Source organism: Anas platyrhynchos, chromosome 6, assembly GCF_047663525.1.
Source record: "Anas platyrhynchos isolate ZD024472 breed Pekin duck chromosome 6, IASCAAS_PekinDuck_T2T, whole genome shotgun sequence".
In the NCBI taxonomy this organism is placed as follows: domain Eukaryota; kingdom Metazoa; phylum Chordata; class Aves; order Anseriformes; family Anatidae; genus Anas; species Anas platyrhynchos.
In genome coordinates, this window is record NC_092592.1 from 26,677,612 (window position 1) to 26,693,871 (window position 16,260).

Here is a 16,260-nt window from a genome sequence, read left to right on the forward strand (position 1 = left end):
TGTGGTTGTTGATGGTCAGTGGGAAGGATGGGTTTGTACCAGAACCACGTGAAGCTGCAGGCAGACCATGCTCTTGCATGGCTGGAGAACCCCAAAAAGATCCTCCAGATTATGTAATTCAGCCTGACATGTTATGCTTGCAGACCTTCCTCTCTCCACCACCACCTTAAAGGGGAGTAGGTCAGGAACATAACTGTTGGTTTTGAAATTTGTATGTTGAAAGTATTCCTTTTTCTGGATTTATTTTAGAGCTTTCACTGGAGAATGGAAGCAGCAGGTCAGTCTGAGGTCTGTCCAGCATCAGCCCATTTTCTCATGGCTCCCTTAGCATACCTCAGCACCTGCTGGCCTTCCGTCCTTGTTCTGTGGTGCTCATTTTTGCCCATCTGATCCTCTTCATCTCCCGGGTTCTTCCTGGGCATCCACTGCTTCTACACTGCCAGCATTTCACTTTGCTTCTCCTTCTTCTACTTGTGTGCTTTTCAGTCACAACCCATAGTTCTCAGTGGCTCCTTCTCTTGCTCTCTAGCTGTGAGTTCCACACTTTTCTTCTGATTTCCTTTTGCAGACCATTGGTTTGGAGCTTTGACTGATTTTTCCCATCTCTGTAGCAGGGCAGTGTTCAGTTGTCCTGACAGAGCTGCAGAATCTGGTGGCAGAGGTGTCATAATCAGACAGACACAGAGGACAGAGCTTTACAATTTTATAATTACCTGACAGATTCTGATTGTTTCTGCCTCCCTGACCCCAGCAGTGTCTCTGACTTGAGAGTGTTTTGGCTGCTGTTTCTTCCTCTGAGCTCCTTCTCCTCGTTGGTCTCTGCACACAGCCCCTTCCTCTTTTTTTGTAATTGACTTGTTTGCTCCTCCAGCCTTGCACTTCATCCATCTTCCTATTTCCCCTCTCTGATCTACTCCTCATGTCCGCTTCCTTCATTTTTGCTGCAGGAATGTGAAGCATCTCTCCAGAAAAATATAAGGTCTCTGTGAACTTCTACCATCCCCCCCGTATTCCCTCTTCCTTCACCTCTATCATCTCCTCACAGATGGTGGGACAAATACTTGCTTGTGTTCATTCTCAGGCTTGTTAAAGTGGCGTATTCTCCTCTTTTTCTTTCACATGAGGATGTGAAATGAGGATAATTCTACCCATTTCGTTGCTCCTCGGGGCTGGGCTCAGTTTGAGGAAAATGTTTATGAGGCTATTGTGATCTTTGGAGCGCTGCAGAGCTACGGGTCTCCTATTGTGTTTGTCCTCTATCTGCTTGGCTGTGACGAATTGCTGCCACATTTGCTTCTACTCAAGATATGAAAGACAAAAGCTAATTCAGACCCAGCCATTGATTAGCACAGGGATATTCATGGGTCTAAAGGGCATCTTCTGCCAAAATCCAGTGTTACTTGTGGAGAAGATATTCCCAGTCATTACCCACTTTTTTTTTTCCTTTTTTTTTTTTTTTGGTTTTGTTTTGTTTTGTTTTGTTTTGTTTTTTCCTCCTCGCTGAAGAGGCACTGGGCAAAAGGGATTTCTGGCTGCTGGGCCCGGACAGCACCTGGTTCCACCACCTCCAGAGCAGTTCTCACAGCTTTGTGCAGTTGGTGCATCTCAGCTTTCAGGATGCTCGGAACACCTGTTGGAAGTCAGACACTTTGGGAGCTTGCTCGTTCTCTCCGGAGACAGATCTGCAGGGCTGAGGTACCCTGGGCTTGCCAGAGTATTCCTGAAACCATGCATCAAATTAGGCAGATGAAGGAAAAGAATAAAAACAATTTATTCTAGCAGAGTGCATGGTACCAAGCTGCTCACAGAACTGGGAATAAAGTTAGAAAACAAGAAAAAAAAAAAAAAAAAAAAAAAAAAAGACTTCAGCAGCAGCTGCCTAAAATCCAACTTCAGTCCTTTTGTATCTCATGCATCTTTCTGTGGCATCTGTGTGCCCCAGCCAGGGAGAGCCCATGCACTGGTGCCTCTTTTGGGCTCCTGTCCTTTTTTTTTTTTTAATTTTATTTTTATGGGGCTTTTAATTAGGCAGCTACTGGGTCACTAATTAACTGTGCTGTGGCTAGATTTGGAGATACCAGTTTATGTTCCTTTCACACTGGCAAAAACACAAAGATGGCATTGCCAAATGTGCTTTTCCTGCCCAGGTGGTGGGTTTTGATTGATGCCTTGCCTTTTGCACTTATGGAAGGAGGAAGCTCTCTCAGTAGGCTTGCTTTCCCTGTGCTGTCGCTCAGCTCCCCAGCCAGCCACTCGTCTTAGCCCAGACAGATGTTTTTGCTTGTTACAGAACTTCACAGAACACCTCCATTAAAGAGTAATGCACGGATACTGCATTAAATCAAGCAATTGTCTTCTGCCTGCTCGCTCAGGTTAGACGTGATACATCAACACGCTAGAAAATTGTTTCAGCAGTGGAGTTCAGGCTGTGCAGCACCCACCTTTGGGCACTGGTAATTTTAGGAGGTTGCATTCCAGACATTAAGGCTCTTGTGGTGAAAATGATGGACACAGCGGTGCAGAAAGAGCAAAAACCTCAATAAAAAGAATCTGCTGTGCTGTTACAGGGTCTGATGACCACATTCATTGTCCTTGCTCTTCTCAGAAATTGTCTGGGGAAAACAAGTAAGTCAGGCCATGGTACAGGGCAGGCATTTAAGAGTCTGAAAAGAAAAGATATTTTGGTAAATTATCTATGGATAGCGTTCTTTACTTTCACTAGCTGAATTTTCTCCTTGCTGGCTTCTTTTAGAGCATCCATAACTCAGGTTTACTTGACAGCACTACAGAAACAGACGTGGCTGATATCTTGGGAATCAAAGACATGATGATTTTTTTTAAAAAAGGCTGTCTAGCTTGTTTTTATTCTTCCTAGCCTAATGGAGGTTTGTTTGGTACAGCACATCCTCTGATGATAATAACTTTCATCATTTATGAGCAGACGTTTATTTTCTAGCGAGCTAAAAATGTTCCTCCTAAGGAGGTTTTCCTATTTTCTTTTGGGTCGATGTATACAGCCAGAGATCCCGGTTTAATTTTTCTTCTTTATTTTTTTTCCTTTTTATTTTTTTTTCTTTCTGTATCAGCCCTGAAATCCAAAGAGGTTTCCTTTGCTGAAAGCCTTCAGCAACTGATCAGATATTTTACAACAAGCCCTTTCTCAGGCAGTAGCTGTGGAAAAGTGAGGAAAAAAATCGCAGTAACTACCTATGATAACAACGTTAAATGCACATTTAAGTGTTTGTGAGCTGTGACTGACTGAAAGGGTGCCAGACATTTTGCAAATATACACAAAAAGACAGGCCCCTGCTCTAATCGGCTTATAAATTAGAAGGAAAGTACATTGGCAAGAGCAGAAGAGATGATATGACATGCTTTAAATAGTTTATTGGGAGCTGGAGAATTGTTGTTTATTTGGTGATGTTGGGAAAATATTTAATGTGCTTTGGTTAAACTCTTTATAGAAATGCTTCTCCTCCCACAGTTTTCTTTCCCAATGACTATTCTGGAGATTAAAAACAGCAAGTTCAGAGTAGATGGAAAATTGAGAAATGTATTTCCAAATGGCCAAAACCGCGAGTAAATCTTTATAGATAGGGTTGTATTTTTTTTTTTTTAATGCTACCCAGGCTTTCTAAAGCAATTACCGTAATCCAAGAAAGGAGCGGCGCTTCGAGCCCGAGCCCCTCCGCCGCCAGCCGAGCCGCCCTCTCTCCCTCCCGGGCTACCGGAGGAACAACCGAGCCTCCTCCCTCGCCGGTAGCCGGGGCTGCCCTGACTGCGGGCTCCCGGTGGGCTGCCGGAGGGCTCCCGGTGGGCTCCCGGCTGCCCGTGCCTCCGCCGGCCGCAGGTGAGCGGCGTCGGGAGGGCTTCGACGGCGAGCCCCCGGGCGGTGTGCGAGCCGCTGGCAGCCGGGAGGCTTTGTGTGTTCTGCTGCTCCGTGCCGCCGGGGCCGGCCCCGCAGATAAACCACTTCCCAGCAGCCGCAGCTTGTGTTCGGAGCGGGGAGTAAGTGCGGGGGACGCTTCGGAGTAAACACGTTTCCCCTCCGAAGCGGTTTGTTTGTAAGTGAAAAGGTTAAGCGGGGTAAATTGTTTTTTTTTCTTGTCCTTCGCTGCAGAACGGGTTCGCGTTTCGTTTTAAAACACAGCCGTGCTTACCAGGAGGCAGGACACGAAATTTCGGCCTGCAACTGCAATGCTTATTTGACCAACAAATGCCACCGGAGCTTTGCTGATGTCTTTTGATAATACGGAAAACCAAAACAAGATAAACAAACAAACCGAAAGATTAAAAACAAGGAAAAGCAAGGCGATGGTTCAGAAACTCGTGTCCCTCCTTGGCGGTGACCCCAAAACCGAGCAACTTCTGGAGGCTCCATGTCCCGGGTCGGTTAAGTGCTATTGAAAACTGAAGTTGTTTGCAGACGAACACAAATTTCCAAGCTTAAATTGCCTTCTTCCTGTCCCGGGATGCCAGGGCTTTGCACAGCTGAAATTGCACAGCCCTTTCCCCCGGATCCTCTTACTTCTATAGCGCTCGAGTCCCCGCTGCTCCACGCCTGGCGCCGGGGCACCCTTTGCTGCTTTTTGTCACCGTGTGCGCGCCCGGCGGCCTCTCCCGGGCTGTTTTGGAGCCCGGCCGCGTTCACGGGGCCGTTCCACGACAAATCCCATTTTGTGCATTTCCCGTTAAGCCCCAGCGGAGCTTCCTGCCGGGGAACGGGGTGCGGAGGGGGATGCTTCATCCTTCCCCTCGCTACTTCTCAGCGCACGGGCACTCCATGCCCCCTCCTTGCTCGCCCTCGGCTTTTTTTTCCACGGGGCCCGGGACACCGGGAGCAGGCAGCTGTGTGTGCGCGGTGCCCTCGCACCGCTCGGCCCCGCCACCTCCGGACCCCCCGGCGCAGGGGTGGCCGCAGGTGGGTGCCGGCTCCCCCGGGCCGGGCCCGTGACCAGCAGATGGTGCTGCGGGCTCCCGCTGCGGGCGCCCCATCCCCGGGGGCGCGGGGCCCCGACGGCACCGGGAGCTCCGTGCGGCCCGCACCGGGCCCAGCCCCTCTCCGCGGCACCGGGGCCCCGCCAACCGCCGGGGACCGGGGCGGACCACGCCGGCGGCGGAAGGCCCAGGTAGGGCGCGTTACGCGGCCCGAAGCTCGCCGGTTGTCGGTGTGCGGGAGCCCGGGGCTTGCCCGGGAACCGGCAGCCGGCAGGGCAGGATGCCCGCTTCGGACGGGCACACCGGGAGGTGAGGCATCGCCCCCGGGCAGCTCGGCAGCCCCCTTCGCGGTGCACCCAGCGCCGAAACCTCTGCTGCGCACCGAGCCCGGGCCGTTCCGGCCCGGTACTCGGCGGCGGCTCTCGCCCCGCCGCCCCAGTCCCGCACGGGCTGGCACCGGAGCAGGGAGCATCGGCGGTCCCGTCGAACCGCGCTGCAGTTTCGGGCGTCTCCGCACCGAGAGCATCTGCGTGGGTCGGCCACCGGCGGGTCCAGAGGGCGGCCAGGGGCTCGATTCCCCGGGGCCCTGTTCCCCGCGGTGCCCGTGCGCCGGCCGAGCCGAGCATGGATCTCCAGCACGGGTGCTCCGGGCTCCCGCCGCGCCCGTCGGGTCCCTCCAAACCGGCAGCGCTCGGTCCCGGTTGCCGCAGCCCCGCACGAACTCTCCCCGCGGCTGGTGCCTTTAGGGGTGACCGGTTCCCCTCTCCCCTACCCGGGCTGCCGCCGCTGCCTTACCTCCTGCTTACAGCGCTGGGCGGCTGCGCTCCGGTCCCGGTGCCGAGCTCTCCGGTGTCTCGGTGTCCCGGCTACGGCCCGGTTCTGCGCGCTCCGGGAGCTCCCGCGGCGGAAAGCGGCCGCCGGTGCGCGGCGGAGCCGGGTCAAAGCGAAAGCTCGGTGCTGGCGGCGTCTTGGCGGGCCGGCGGACCCCGAGCCGAGGGGGTTAAACCAGGAGCCTCCCCTTACCTTCAAAAAGTTAAAAATGTCTGGAGCCTGCATCTCTTAAAGGGGCGGTGCTGGCTGCAAGGAGTCTTGGCACCGGCTGCGAGAAAGGCTGGTCAGGGGCGTGAGTTCCCCTCCACCAGCACCAAAACATTGCAAAAAAAGGCAGAGCGCCCCACACTTTAGATAAGGACAATTAGCCACCAGCGAGCCCCTGCAGACAGCGAGTTAATTAGGGGTTTCCTGCTCTCCGGCATGCCCTGTCCCAGCTCCTGCCCCCCCGGGCTCTTAGCCCTGATGGCACCTGGGCTGGCCCTCATGGCCACCTTCTCGCTGCCCTCCCAGGCCGGGGACAGGAGAGCGCTGCCGGTGGAGAAATCTCCAGGTGTGAAGGGAAGGACTCTCATTCTCCTTGATGTCAACACCAAGAGCCCTGTCAGGATAATCAGTGAGAATTTCCTCTCCCTGCAGCTGGACCCCTCCATCATTCATGATGGCTGGCTCGATTTCTTAAGGTAAGGCAGGAGCCCCCCGGCGCCCTCCCCACGCCGCCCGCGGGGCGCCCCGGCGGCCTCAGCCTCCCAGCCCCGCCGGGCTCCGCGCTGCTGGCGGCGCTTGTTGTGACGGAGGGAGCGAGGCCATGGTTTCCATTAAGATGCACATGTTTGCAATGGAGAAAGCATTTCGGAGACTTATCAGTTATGACTGAAAAAATGTCGTGCTCCCCTCGCTCCAACAACCGCCCCTCTGCAAAAAAAAAAAAAAAAAAAAAAAAAAAAAAGCACAACATGGGGCCGAGGCAGCACAGGGGAAAAAATAATATATAAATAAACAACCAGCAGCAGGAACGGGGCCGCCTGCCGAACCGAGCCGAGCCTTCCCCAGGTCCCGACGGGCGGAGAGCGGGGGTGTCGGTCAGGTCTTCAGAGCCCGGCGCTCCCCGGGACTTCCAGCCCCGCGCTGGGGGCAGAGCCGGGCTGCAGCTGCGCCGAGCTGCCGCGGCCTGGAGGCGCTGGGACGGCCAGAAAGCCCCTTCCCTCCCTGCTGGGTAAGTCGGGGAGGCAGAGCGGGGCTCCGCACGCCCGCTCCGAGGGTCCCGTCGGCCGCCGCCTCCGCCTCGCTGCGCTCCTCCGTGCCCGCGGGACGGTCCGGCACGGCACGGCACGGCACGGCTGCGGGGGCGCACCGCTGCCTCCGCCACGCCGCTGCACTTGTCCGGGGGGTACCGGGAGGGGGGCACAGCCGGGTCCCACCGACCTCCGAGCCGCCACCAGGCGGGGCGGCCCCGCTCCCCCTCCGCACCGTTTTGCCGGCGCAAAGCCCCGCAGCCGGGCGCAGCTGCGGGGGTGCCCGCTCCGCTCCGCTCCGCGCCGTGCCGGGCCGTGCTGTGCCGTGCCGGGCAGGGCGGCCGAGCCGTGGCGAGCCCCGGATCCCCGCGGCCAGCGGGCCGGTGCGGGTGCGCGTAGGGCCGGGCCGTCCCGCAGCCCCCTCAGCCCCCTCTCTCCTCTCCCCAGCTCCCGGCGGCTGGTGACCCTGGCGAGGGGCCTGGCCCCCGCCTTCCTGCGCTTCGCGGGCAAGAGGACGGACTTTCTGCAGTTCCACAACGTGAAGAACCCGGCCAAGAGCCGCGGCGGGCCCGGACCCGATTACTACCTCAAGAACTACGAGGACGGTGAGCGGCGCCGCGGGCCGAGCCGAGCCGGGCCGGGCCGTACGCGGGGGGCGGGCGCAGCTTCGGGGGGCTCCGGGGGGCTGCGGGCACCGTGCGGCCCCGCTCCGCCTGCCCGGGCTCCGTGGCACCGGCAGCGCCGTGCGCCCAGGCGGGGCCGTGCCGTGCCGTGCCGTGCCCGGGCGGTGCTGCCCTCCGGGCACCGTGCGGGGGATCCTCCCCCTTCCCTCCCGTTGCCGGAGTATCCGGCGGGGGCCAGTCCCGGGGAACAAAAGGCCCGCAGCGGGGAGCGGGGCTTTCCGTGCCCCCACGGCTCCTTTCGCTCCCGCACGGCACCGCAAGCCGCAGAGGGACCGGACGGTCCCCGGGTCCCCGCGGGTCGCGCCCCGCTCTGCCTCTGCACCGCCCTGCCCGGAGCCTGCGGTGCTCTCGGGGATCCCTGCCTTTCCCCGGGGACCCCGGCGTCGTTCCCGTGTTTCTCCGCCCGGGGCTCCCCGCCGCACAACCGGGCTCGGTGGCGGCTGGGCCGCCCGGTCCCCGCCTGCCGCCGCCGCTCGTCGGTGCCCGGTGGGGTCGCTCCCCGTCCAGCCTGCCGTGCCACCGCGGCTCTGTCCCAAATTCACTCGCTCCCGGCTTTCCTCTGCTCCCTTCCTCCCCGCTCTCGTGCCCTCCTCCCCGGCGGCTCTGCAGCTGCACAAAAGGTTTTCACCTTTTGTGGCCCTTAATTCGCACAAAGAAACTTGGTAGAAAAGTCAGGGCCGAGTCTCCATCCTCAGGCATTTATTTTAAGAAGCAGAATACCATGTCCGCATGCAAGAATTTATTGATTTTTCTCCGTTGCCTTTTTTTTTAAAAAAAAAAATAAAATAAAAATCTTACTTATGACTTAGAAAAATTAGCTGAAGATATTTCCATAAGTAATTTTGAAGGCCAATTAATGCCAGACAGATCCCAGTGGGCAGTTCTGTGGAACAGAGGAAGTTTTGCAGAGATCTAGTCAGCAGCACAGTGCTGAATGGAAAAAGCAGATGCGTTTGCCAGTTTTCTGATGGCTCTCCCTCCCGCTGTTCCCCCTCATAACGTCTGATCTCGGCGAGGTGAGCGTCCCTCTAGTCCCACACGCAGGCAGGTGGGTAAGTCTGTGTGCTCCTTCTTTTGCCTGGTCTCTGACCCGGAGCAGTCCCGATGTTATAACTTGTTTTACTTTTCCTTCTCGTAACAAATCTCCCGTGAAGGGTTTGTTGTAAGCTCTGCCTACTGAGATGAACTTCTGGAGTAATTGCTGACCAACCCTGCCGCAGCCACCTTGGATAGGAGGAATTAAGTGTAGCGCATAAAACCGTGGATGGGATTCATACAAAACATTTGTAGGAATAAATTTTCCTACTTCAGCCCAAAGGTCAATTTTTCAACAACTTGCAGGAGAGAACTTACACTTATTAAATGTCTTCACAACAGCTTTCATGTTAGGGAAGGACTGAAAGCTTTTGTGTTTTTTTTTTTTCAGTTAGCCTCGTGGCAATAAAGTTGAAATGTAGCAGTCCTTCAGAATGAAGCTTCTCATAGAAGTTGTAACCACAGGTCTTAACTTTTCATCACTTAAATATGGAACAGAACCATTGCAAATGTGGGTGAGGGAAGGAGGGGACACATGTGGTGTGTATCAAGCATCAGTGTAAATCAGAAAGGTGTGGTAAAAGGGATTTCCTGCCTGGAAGCAAAGCTTTCTTATTTGTTCTTAAGATCTGTGTGCAAACTCCGGGGCTAGAATTGCTAGTAGCTCTCATCTTTTTGTGCTGAGGCTGCACCGAGTGCTTCACTAGAGGGATCCAGTTCTCCAAAATGAAATCCTGATGCCACTGCAGCTCTCTGCCCCACTGTACTGGATCTGAGCAGCCATGTTCTCCTTTCGGAGCGCTGCTCTGGTTTTCGTTCCCTCATCTGTGGCTTGTCCGGGATCTGCTTGGGCTCAGGGCATGCACAAACGTGCAACCCTGCCCTTGCTTCGAAGAACTTGTGAGCTGAGCAGGCAGCACAGAAAAAGATGGCAATCAGTATCTGAGCATGGGGAAAGCCAGCAAGCACCCTGCTAGTTCCCTTCCCCCTCCCCGAGTTATCTGGGGTGATTCGGGTTGTTTTCTCTGTGCGTGTGCTTTTGTTCGGCCAGCAACTATTTTCTGAAATTTCTTGTCTAAGCTTTAGTGGCATGGGTAAGGGAAAGAATTTATGGGGCTTGGTTAGTTAAAAAAGAGAGTGATTAAAAGAAATCTGTGAATGTCTAAGCCTGACACATAACCTTGGTGATTTTTAGTGGTGTGACAAGTCATAGCTCAGTTGTTTTCTGCTTTGAGCAATTGTCTCTTTTCACGTTTGTCCTGTGGGTGCAGACAGACTCCAGGCTTGTGAACCCAGAGCCTGTTCTCTCTTTGCAGCCCCCATGGATGCTCCCGTGCTTTGTGTTTCCACGTGGCCCGCACAGAACTGGAAGGGAAGCGCACATCTTATATTCCTCTATCTCCTTGCAGCTGCAACAACTCAGTAATGTGCAGGGCTGAGAGGCAGAGGTGAAGGGCATGCACACAAGGCTGCTCTGAGAACTAGCAAGCACCTTCTGTGAGTGGTGCTCACGCTGCACCTCTGCTTGCTCATGCACTGCCTGAATGCGCTGGCTGGGACATTCATACAGGCAGCAGCAACAGGGCTGCTTTGCAGCATCCTTCATGGATGCTCTGCACCATGACGATGCTTGCTAGACTTTGAATGAATCTCCAGGCAGGGATCTTTGCACTGCAAATCCTCCTCTGCTACCCCACTGCCCTCCAGATCAAGTTCCTCACTGCTGCCTTTGATCGTCTTTCAATCCCTGTGGTGCCTCACCTTTCTGATGATCTGAAATTTTCAGAGGTTCTCCCAACTCTTTCCCTCTGTGTAAACTTACATTTATTTCCCTTTTAAACTGTTAAAATCGTGCACACCTCCACCTTTTGAAAATTGCCTTTACCTAGGTCTTCCTTTGGCTTCACCTGCCTTTTTCCTTTGCTCTCCCCCCTGTAACTGAAGGGCAGAAATACACCTTATAATTGTACCTGGTACTGGTGCTTTGGGTTAGGAAGCACCACCTCCCATCCCCAAACACACGCAGTGACAAACACCAAAGTGTACCCATTCACTTCACAGAGCTGGACGTTTGTGTCATTTTTGGAGGCTGTATGTCAGGAGTAGAGACATTAGGGATCAGCTTAGATGGTACCTTCTTAGGGTGTACCTGGAGGCCCCCTGATGCACAGGTGAGGTGCCAGCACAGGTCAGTCTCCTGCCTTGCCTCCTCAGCTCTGCAGCTTTCAGGCAGACAAATACCACTGGAAAATTGTTGGGGTTTGGCACAACAGACCCAGCCCTTAGCAGAGTGCTCTGTAGTGCCTTACAATCCTGGTTTCATCTCCTCTTCATGTTCAGCCACCTGAGTGGGGCTGGAACAACTGGGCTCAGGTCCATAACTGATATGGATTCACCAGTGGTAATTCAGTGGTTCAACAGCTTATTCTACAGCCATGTATTCTTTCCCTGAGAGAGTGTGGGTGAATCCAAGGGTTATAGTGGTTTCTTTTTGCTTGTTTCTAAAGTATACTTCATTTTCCTGCAGTAAAGCTTTCCCTTTAGGCTTCGGGGTCATTTTTTTCTTGCACAAATTCTTCCTGAAAGCACGGACCTGGACGCATTGTAAAACACCAGGTGTGTATGGCATCCTTCCTTTGTAACCCCGAGCAGCCTCACCCCGCCCCAGACCCGTCATGTCTGGGCAGTTAGGGTAACAGGGCGGTGAGTGATCTGCAGCAGCAGCTCGCAGTGCCCACAGAGAGGGCGTGTGGCAACTCGTTTCGGCGCTGCATATAAAGCTGGCACAGAAATGCCATCAGCTGGTGGCAGATTTGTTCATACCTGACAGAGGAACTTGTAAAAGCAGGTGCCTGTGAAAAACGGATTAGGTGCACCCTAGGGCATGGGGTTCCCATTGATGGCAGCATGTCCGTATGTATCCCCTGAACTTTGTGGAATATCACAAGGTTATCTAATTTTTCTGTTACATTAAATCCCTGTGCACAGTGCACACTGGGTGGCTGCCATCCCGTGTAGCCCATGCTTTGCACAGTCAACCTCTAAGCCCCCGATTTTGGGGTATGACATTGGCCTGCCTGATGTCTGCTCACAATAGAAAAACAGTTTATCATGTACCAAGCTCTGGTACCAGGAGGTGGGGCTGTACTGGGGACTTTTTGACACTTGGTCAAGAGGTGCAAAGTTTTTGGCCCGAGAGACTTGTGTCTCCCTTCAGTGCAGCTTCTCTCTGTGTGCCCTGCTGAGTTTGTTTTTCCTCACCAGCTGTGCTTTGTTAGCTGGAGATGCTTCTCTCCTGCCACAGGCACACGTCTGATTCCTGGGCAGGTGGTTTGGAGAGCTGGTGTCTCTTCTGTTGGTTCAGCAAGGGGTGCTACAGGTGCCATCCGAATCCTAGAGCCTGTTCTGGAAGCTCCCCGCTGGTGCTATAGCATGAGCCTGGTGGGCTGAGGTGAAGCCTCCTGTCCTCAATTGCCTCTTATTTCGAAGAGACAGAGACCAGTTTTGGACAACCCGAGGTGACATAAACATTGCTTAGAGTTTCCCTCTGCGCATATGTGCTGTAAAGGAAAACTCAAGGGAAAAAGAGGAGTTTCTTGTAACTGAAATTTTTCAAGATGTGTTGGTCCAAGTGCATGGCCTCTGGGACTTCTTCATCCTTTCACAGCCTACTGGGGGTCTGTGGCTGAGAAAAGACCAAAGGACACTTGCCACACACCGACAGAGTGGCCCTGTGTGGGTCGTGGGAGGGAGAGGGGAAAGGGAGCACATATACATGCTGTAGGTAGTGCGTAGGGAAAGTTTTGGAGCTGAAGTGCATATGGACAACACATTTCAAAAATACTCTCTTAATTGCTGGTAAGTTACTTCCTTCTATTTTATTTCCTTTTTTGGAGAGGATACAGGGCATCTGGAAAAATGGCCAATTACCACAAAAACCTGGGAAAAGACATGTTCCTTATGCCTTCCATACTAGTCAGGAGATTTTGCCATATAGTGCGGGAAACCTTGTGCTGTGCTGTGTAATCCTGGCTACTGGGTTTTGTGGGCATCCTTTCAGTCTGGGATCTGCTCCTTCAGACAGCTTTCTGTACCTGGCACAGCACCTGAGCTTGGAGGTTTGTTCAGCAGAGGGATTCCACCTTCCACCCGTGCCAAGTCTGTATTGCACAGGCTGTTTCTAGGATGCTGTGCTTTTAGAATACGTGTGAAAGTCTTAGGCATTGTGTTGAAAGGAAGACAGTGAACTGCTAACTGACCTGAGGATTCCTTTATATTCTTTCAGCATAAAATTGGCATCTTCTACCTCCTGCACTTGGGCTTGTTAAAGTCACTCCTTTTGCCAAGTGGCACTTCCCTTCACCTGGACCCCAAGTTCTCAGGGTGAGAACATGGGAATGACTGGTCAAGGATGCAGAGGTGTGTGCCAGCACGCTGCTGCTCCTAACTGCCTGCCCCTTCTGGCATGTTCCTGCTGTCTGCTGGATCTGGAGCCTGAATTTATGTGAAGAGTCAGTTCAGGCCAGACATGAAAGGCAGAGAGGTGATTGCACGCCAGCTAGTGCAGCTGCCTTAACCACGTAATGTGTGACCGCAAGTGCTAAGAAAGGAAAGAGTGCAGTGAAAGGTAGGACTGTGGCAGCATCAGTCTTGGTCAGATTAAATTTGACAAAACTGCCTCCTGAACCTGGTGAAGGTCATCCCTAGGGTATCTGCCACCAAAAATGTTGGTCCCCAGTGCCTTCCTTTTGCTCTGTGCTGCGTCCTGCTGCTGCTTGCCTTACTGGCTCTGGCACCTTTCTGATCATCTGCCAAACCAGCAGAACACTAATTCGGGAAAATAAGGCACCTGTTTTTCTGTGGATTTAGTGAGCAGGATGATGAGGGTCACCGGGGGTACGAGGACAGCAGAGCAGTGAGGGTTATTGTCTTGTGGCTGGGATTGCCGCTTTGGCTCCACCAGCTCATAAAACTGCTCTGAGTGCAGCAGGTGTATCCCAACGAGCTGAATCATCCTTTTGTCCCCGTAAAAATAAACAAACAAACAAGCTGTCCTTTACTCAAGGAACCACCTTCTGTTTCTGATCTCCCAGAGCACCTGTTTGTCTGCCTGTGTCCCTCGGCAGCTTAGGCATCTGTCCTCTCCGAGCTCACAGAGGAAACAATTGCTTTTTCACCCTCTGAGTGTTTAAAACACAGCTCCTCTGGGAGGCTCGCAGCAGCTCAGGCATTGCAAGCACTCTGTCCCGAGGACTATCAGATCCTCTGACGGCCTCTGGTGCTCTGGGATTTGCCAGGCTCTTGTAGAAAGCTCCACATCTTGGTGGGAGCTCTGCAGCAGCCTCCTGACTGCTGGGTCCCAGGGGCTGTAAGCACAGAGAGAGATCCACAACCTGCTCTGCATGGCGGGGGCTTCTGTGGAAGGAGCCCCCATGCTTAGCTGTTTCCTGGGAAATAAAAAACAGCCACAAAAATCACCTTTCATGAGGTAACGGAGACACCTCTGTGCAGGAGGTGCTTCCGAAAACCGACTGTCTATCGCCATTTTTCTTGTAAAATTTCAAACTGTTTTGCAAGAATTGTGCATGAAAATTGCTTTATAACTGCAGGAAATGGCGCAATCAAACAATGAGATCCTGATTAGTTAGCCATTTGCTGCTATATGGGTGAGACAAAAGATTCCTGTGGTTATATGTTTCATTGTTTCTAATAAGCATCCTAAATTCTCTAAAAAACATTACTTTTTTTTTTTTTTAAGTTCTGCATTTCCTTCTATGCTACATCTTCTCATGAATTAGAAATAATTCATGCAAAATAATGTGAACAGGGGAAATGCGTGCCACTTCCTATACAACTGGGTTCTAAATTGGCTGTTGCCATTCGTGGAAAATGTTTTGAATTTATTATGGATTGTTCTCTGAATGCACTTAAGGAAGTATAAAGCGAATCACTGTTAGGAAGCATTAGGAAAGAAACCCACTGAGAGCATTCTTAGGCTATAAGCACGCTGTGCTATAGTGGGACCACACGAACCCGTGCAAGGAATACATCTGTGTAGGATAAGGTGATGGAGGCAGTCAAAATCACAGCTTTCAGACACAGATATCAGTGTATTTTCAGCTTGGGAAAAATGACTGATGATATGATAAATGTTATGAACTCAGAGGCATGCAGAGAAGACAATTTGGGAATAATTATTTCCTTGCTTTCATTACACAAGAAATAGGGAGCATCCAGCGGAATTATTACATATAAAACAAACAAATATGATTTTTTATATAGTGCGAAATAACTTGTGGAACTCATTGTCAGGGAATTTTCCCATCTAAAGGAAAGGAATGAGACGAATCTGTCAGAGGATTGCCTATTGAAGACAGACACGATGAGGATGCAGCTTCTGGCTTGAGAAATCTTTAGGCTTTCCACATCGAAGCCGTGCTCCTCATTTCGCAGGCAGTGGGCTCTTTATGACAACTCCGGGAGACCAATCTGAGTCTCAGCGACTTCACGCCAGCCCCGGGGGCAGGCGGCTGGCTCGGGGGGGGGCCGCCAAGAGCTCGGCCGGTCCCGGGAGCTCCGGGCGGGGCAGGGGGGAGCTGTCGCGGGGCCGGGGGGCGATGCTGCGGGCGGCTCCGGGCAGCCGCAGCTCACCTGGCCGCCACACGGGTGTGCTCCCGGCATACCGCATGGAGGCTCCCGGGCCCGGCACCGCGCCGCCGCCGCCGCCGCCGCCGGAGCGGGGACCCGGCGGAGCGGGGCTGGCCCGCAGCGCCCCGTCGGGGCTGCGCCGCGGGGACCCGCCCGGGAGAGCCGCGCCGAGCCGAGCCGTGCTGAGCTGGCCAGGGTACTGACCCGGCCCGGCACGGCCCGGCACGGCCCGGCCCGGCCGCTCCCTCCCGAGGCAGAGCTGCCGGCTTTGGAAACCATTTGGCATCCTCTGGGGCTCCCACATCTGGAGTTCTTCTCTCTCACTTCTGGCAAGAGACGCTTGGTTTCTTGTTGTGCTGGGTATTTTTCTTCTTCTCTCTCTCTCTCTTTTTTTTTTTTTTTTCCTTTCTTAATTTCATTTCGACTTTTGGTGTTTGTTTTTATTGCGGCTCCACATTCCAGAAGGCAGTGTCCTGTTTGGGGACTGCCCTGCCCAGCGTCTCCTGGGGGATCCTTCTCCTTCTCCTTCTCCTTCTCCTTCTCCTTCTCCTTCTCCTTCTCCTTCTCCTTCTCCTTCTCCTTCTCCTTCTCCTTCTCCTTCTCCTTCTCCTTCTCCTTCTCCTTCTCCTTCTCCTTCTCCTTCTCCTTCTCCTTCTCCTTCTCCTTCTCCTTCTCCTTCTCCTTCTTCTCCTTCTCCTCGCATCTCTCCCCTTCATTTACTTTCAGACTTGTTGGCCATGGGTTCTTTTCCCTGGGTTGCTCTTGCTGAGGTTCCCCTTGAGCTTTCACAGTGGCTGTGCCCTGCCAGCCCTCTTCCCTCGATGCTGCTGGTCTGTGACCAGGCATTGAGTCCTTTGAGGAGCCCTATATCCCAGGCATCCACCCAGTGT

General features: G+C 53.4%; 1 protein-coding gene across 3 annotated transcripts in view; it reads left to right on the forward strand.

Moving 5' to 3' along the window:
• Window positions 1–3,870: 3,870 nt before the first annotated feature.
• The window catches only part of HPSE2 (heparanase 2 (inactive)), a 98,244-nt gene continuing 85,854 nt past the window's right edge, over window positions 3,871–16,260 (forward strand). For 2 of the 3 annotated variants that reach the window (XM_027460731.3, XM_027460732.3), the window contains exons 1-2: window positions 6,193–6,452; window positions 7,452–7,609. In XM_027460731.3, the coding sequence (XP_027316532.1) occupies window positions 6,193–6,452; window positions 7,452–7,609 (418 nt within the window). Of the gene's footprint in view, window positions 5,130–6,192; window positions 6,453–7,451; window positions 7,610–16,260 lie in introns of those variants that run through there. The other variant, XM_027460729.3, reaches the window with a different exon arrangement.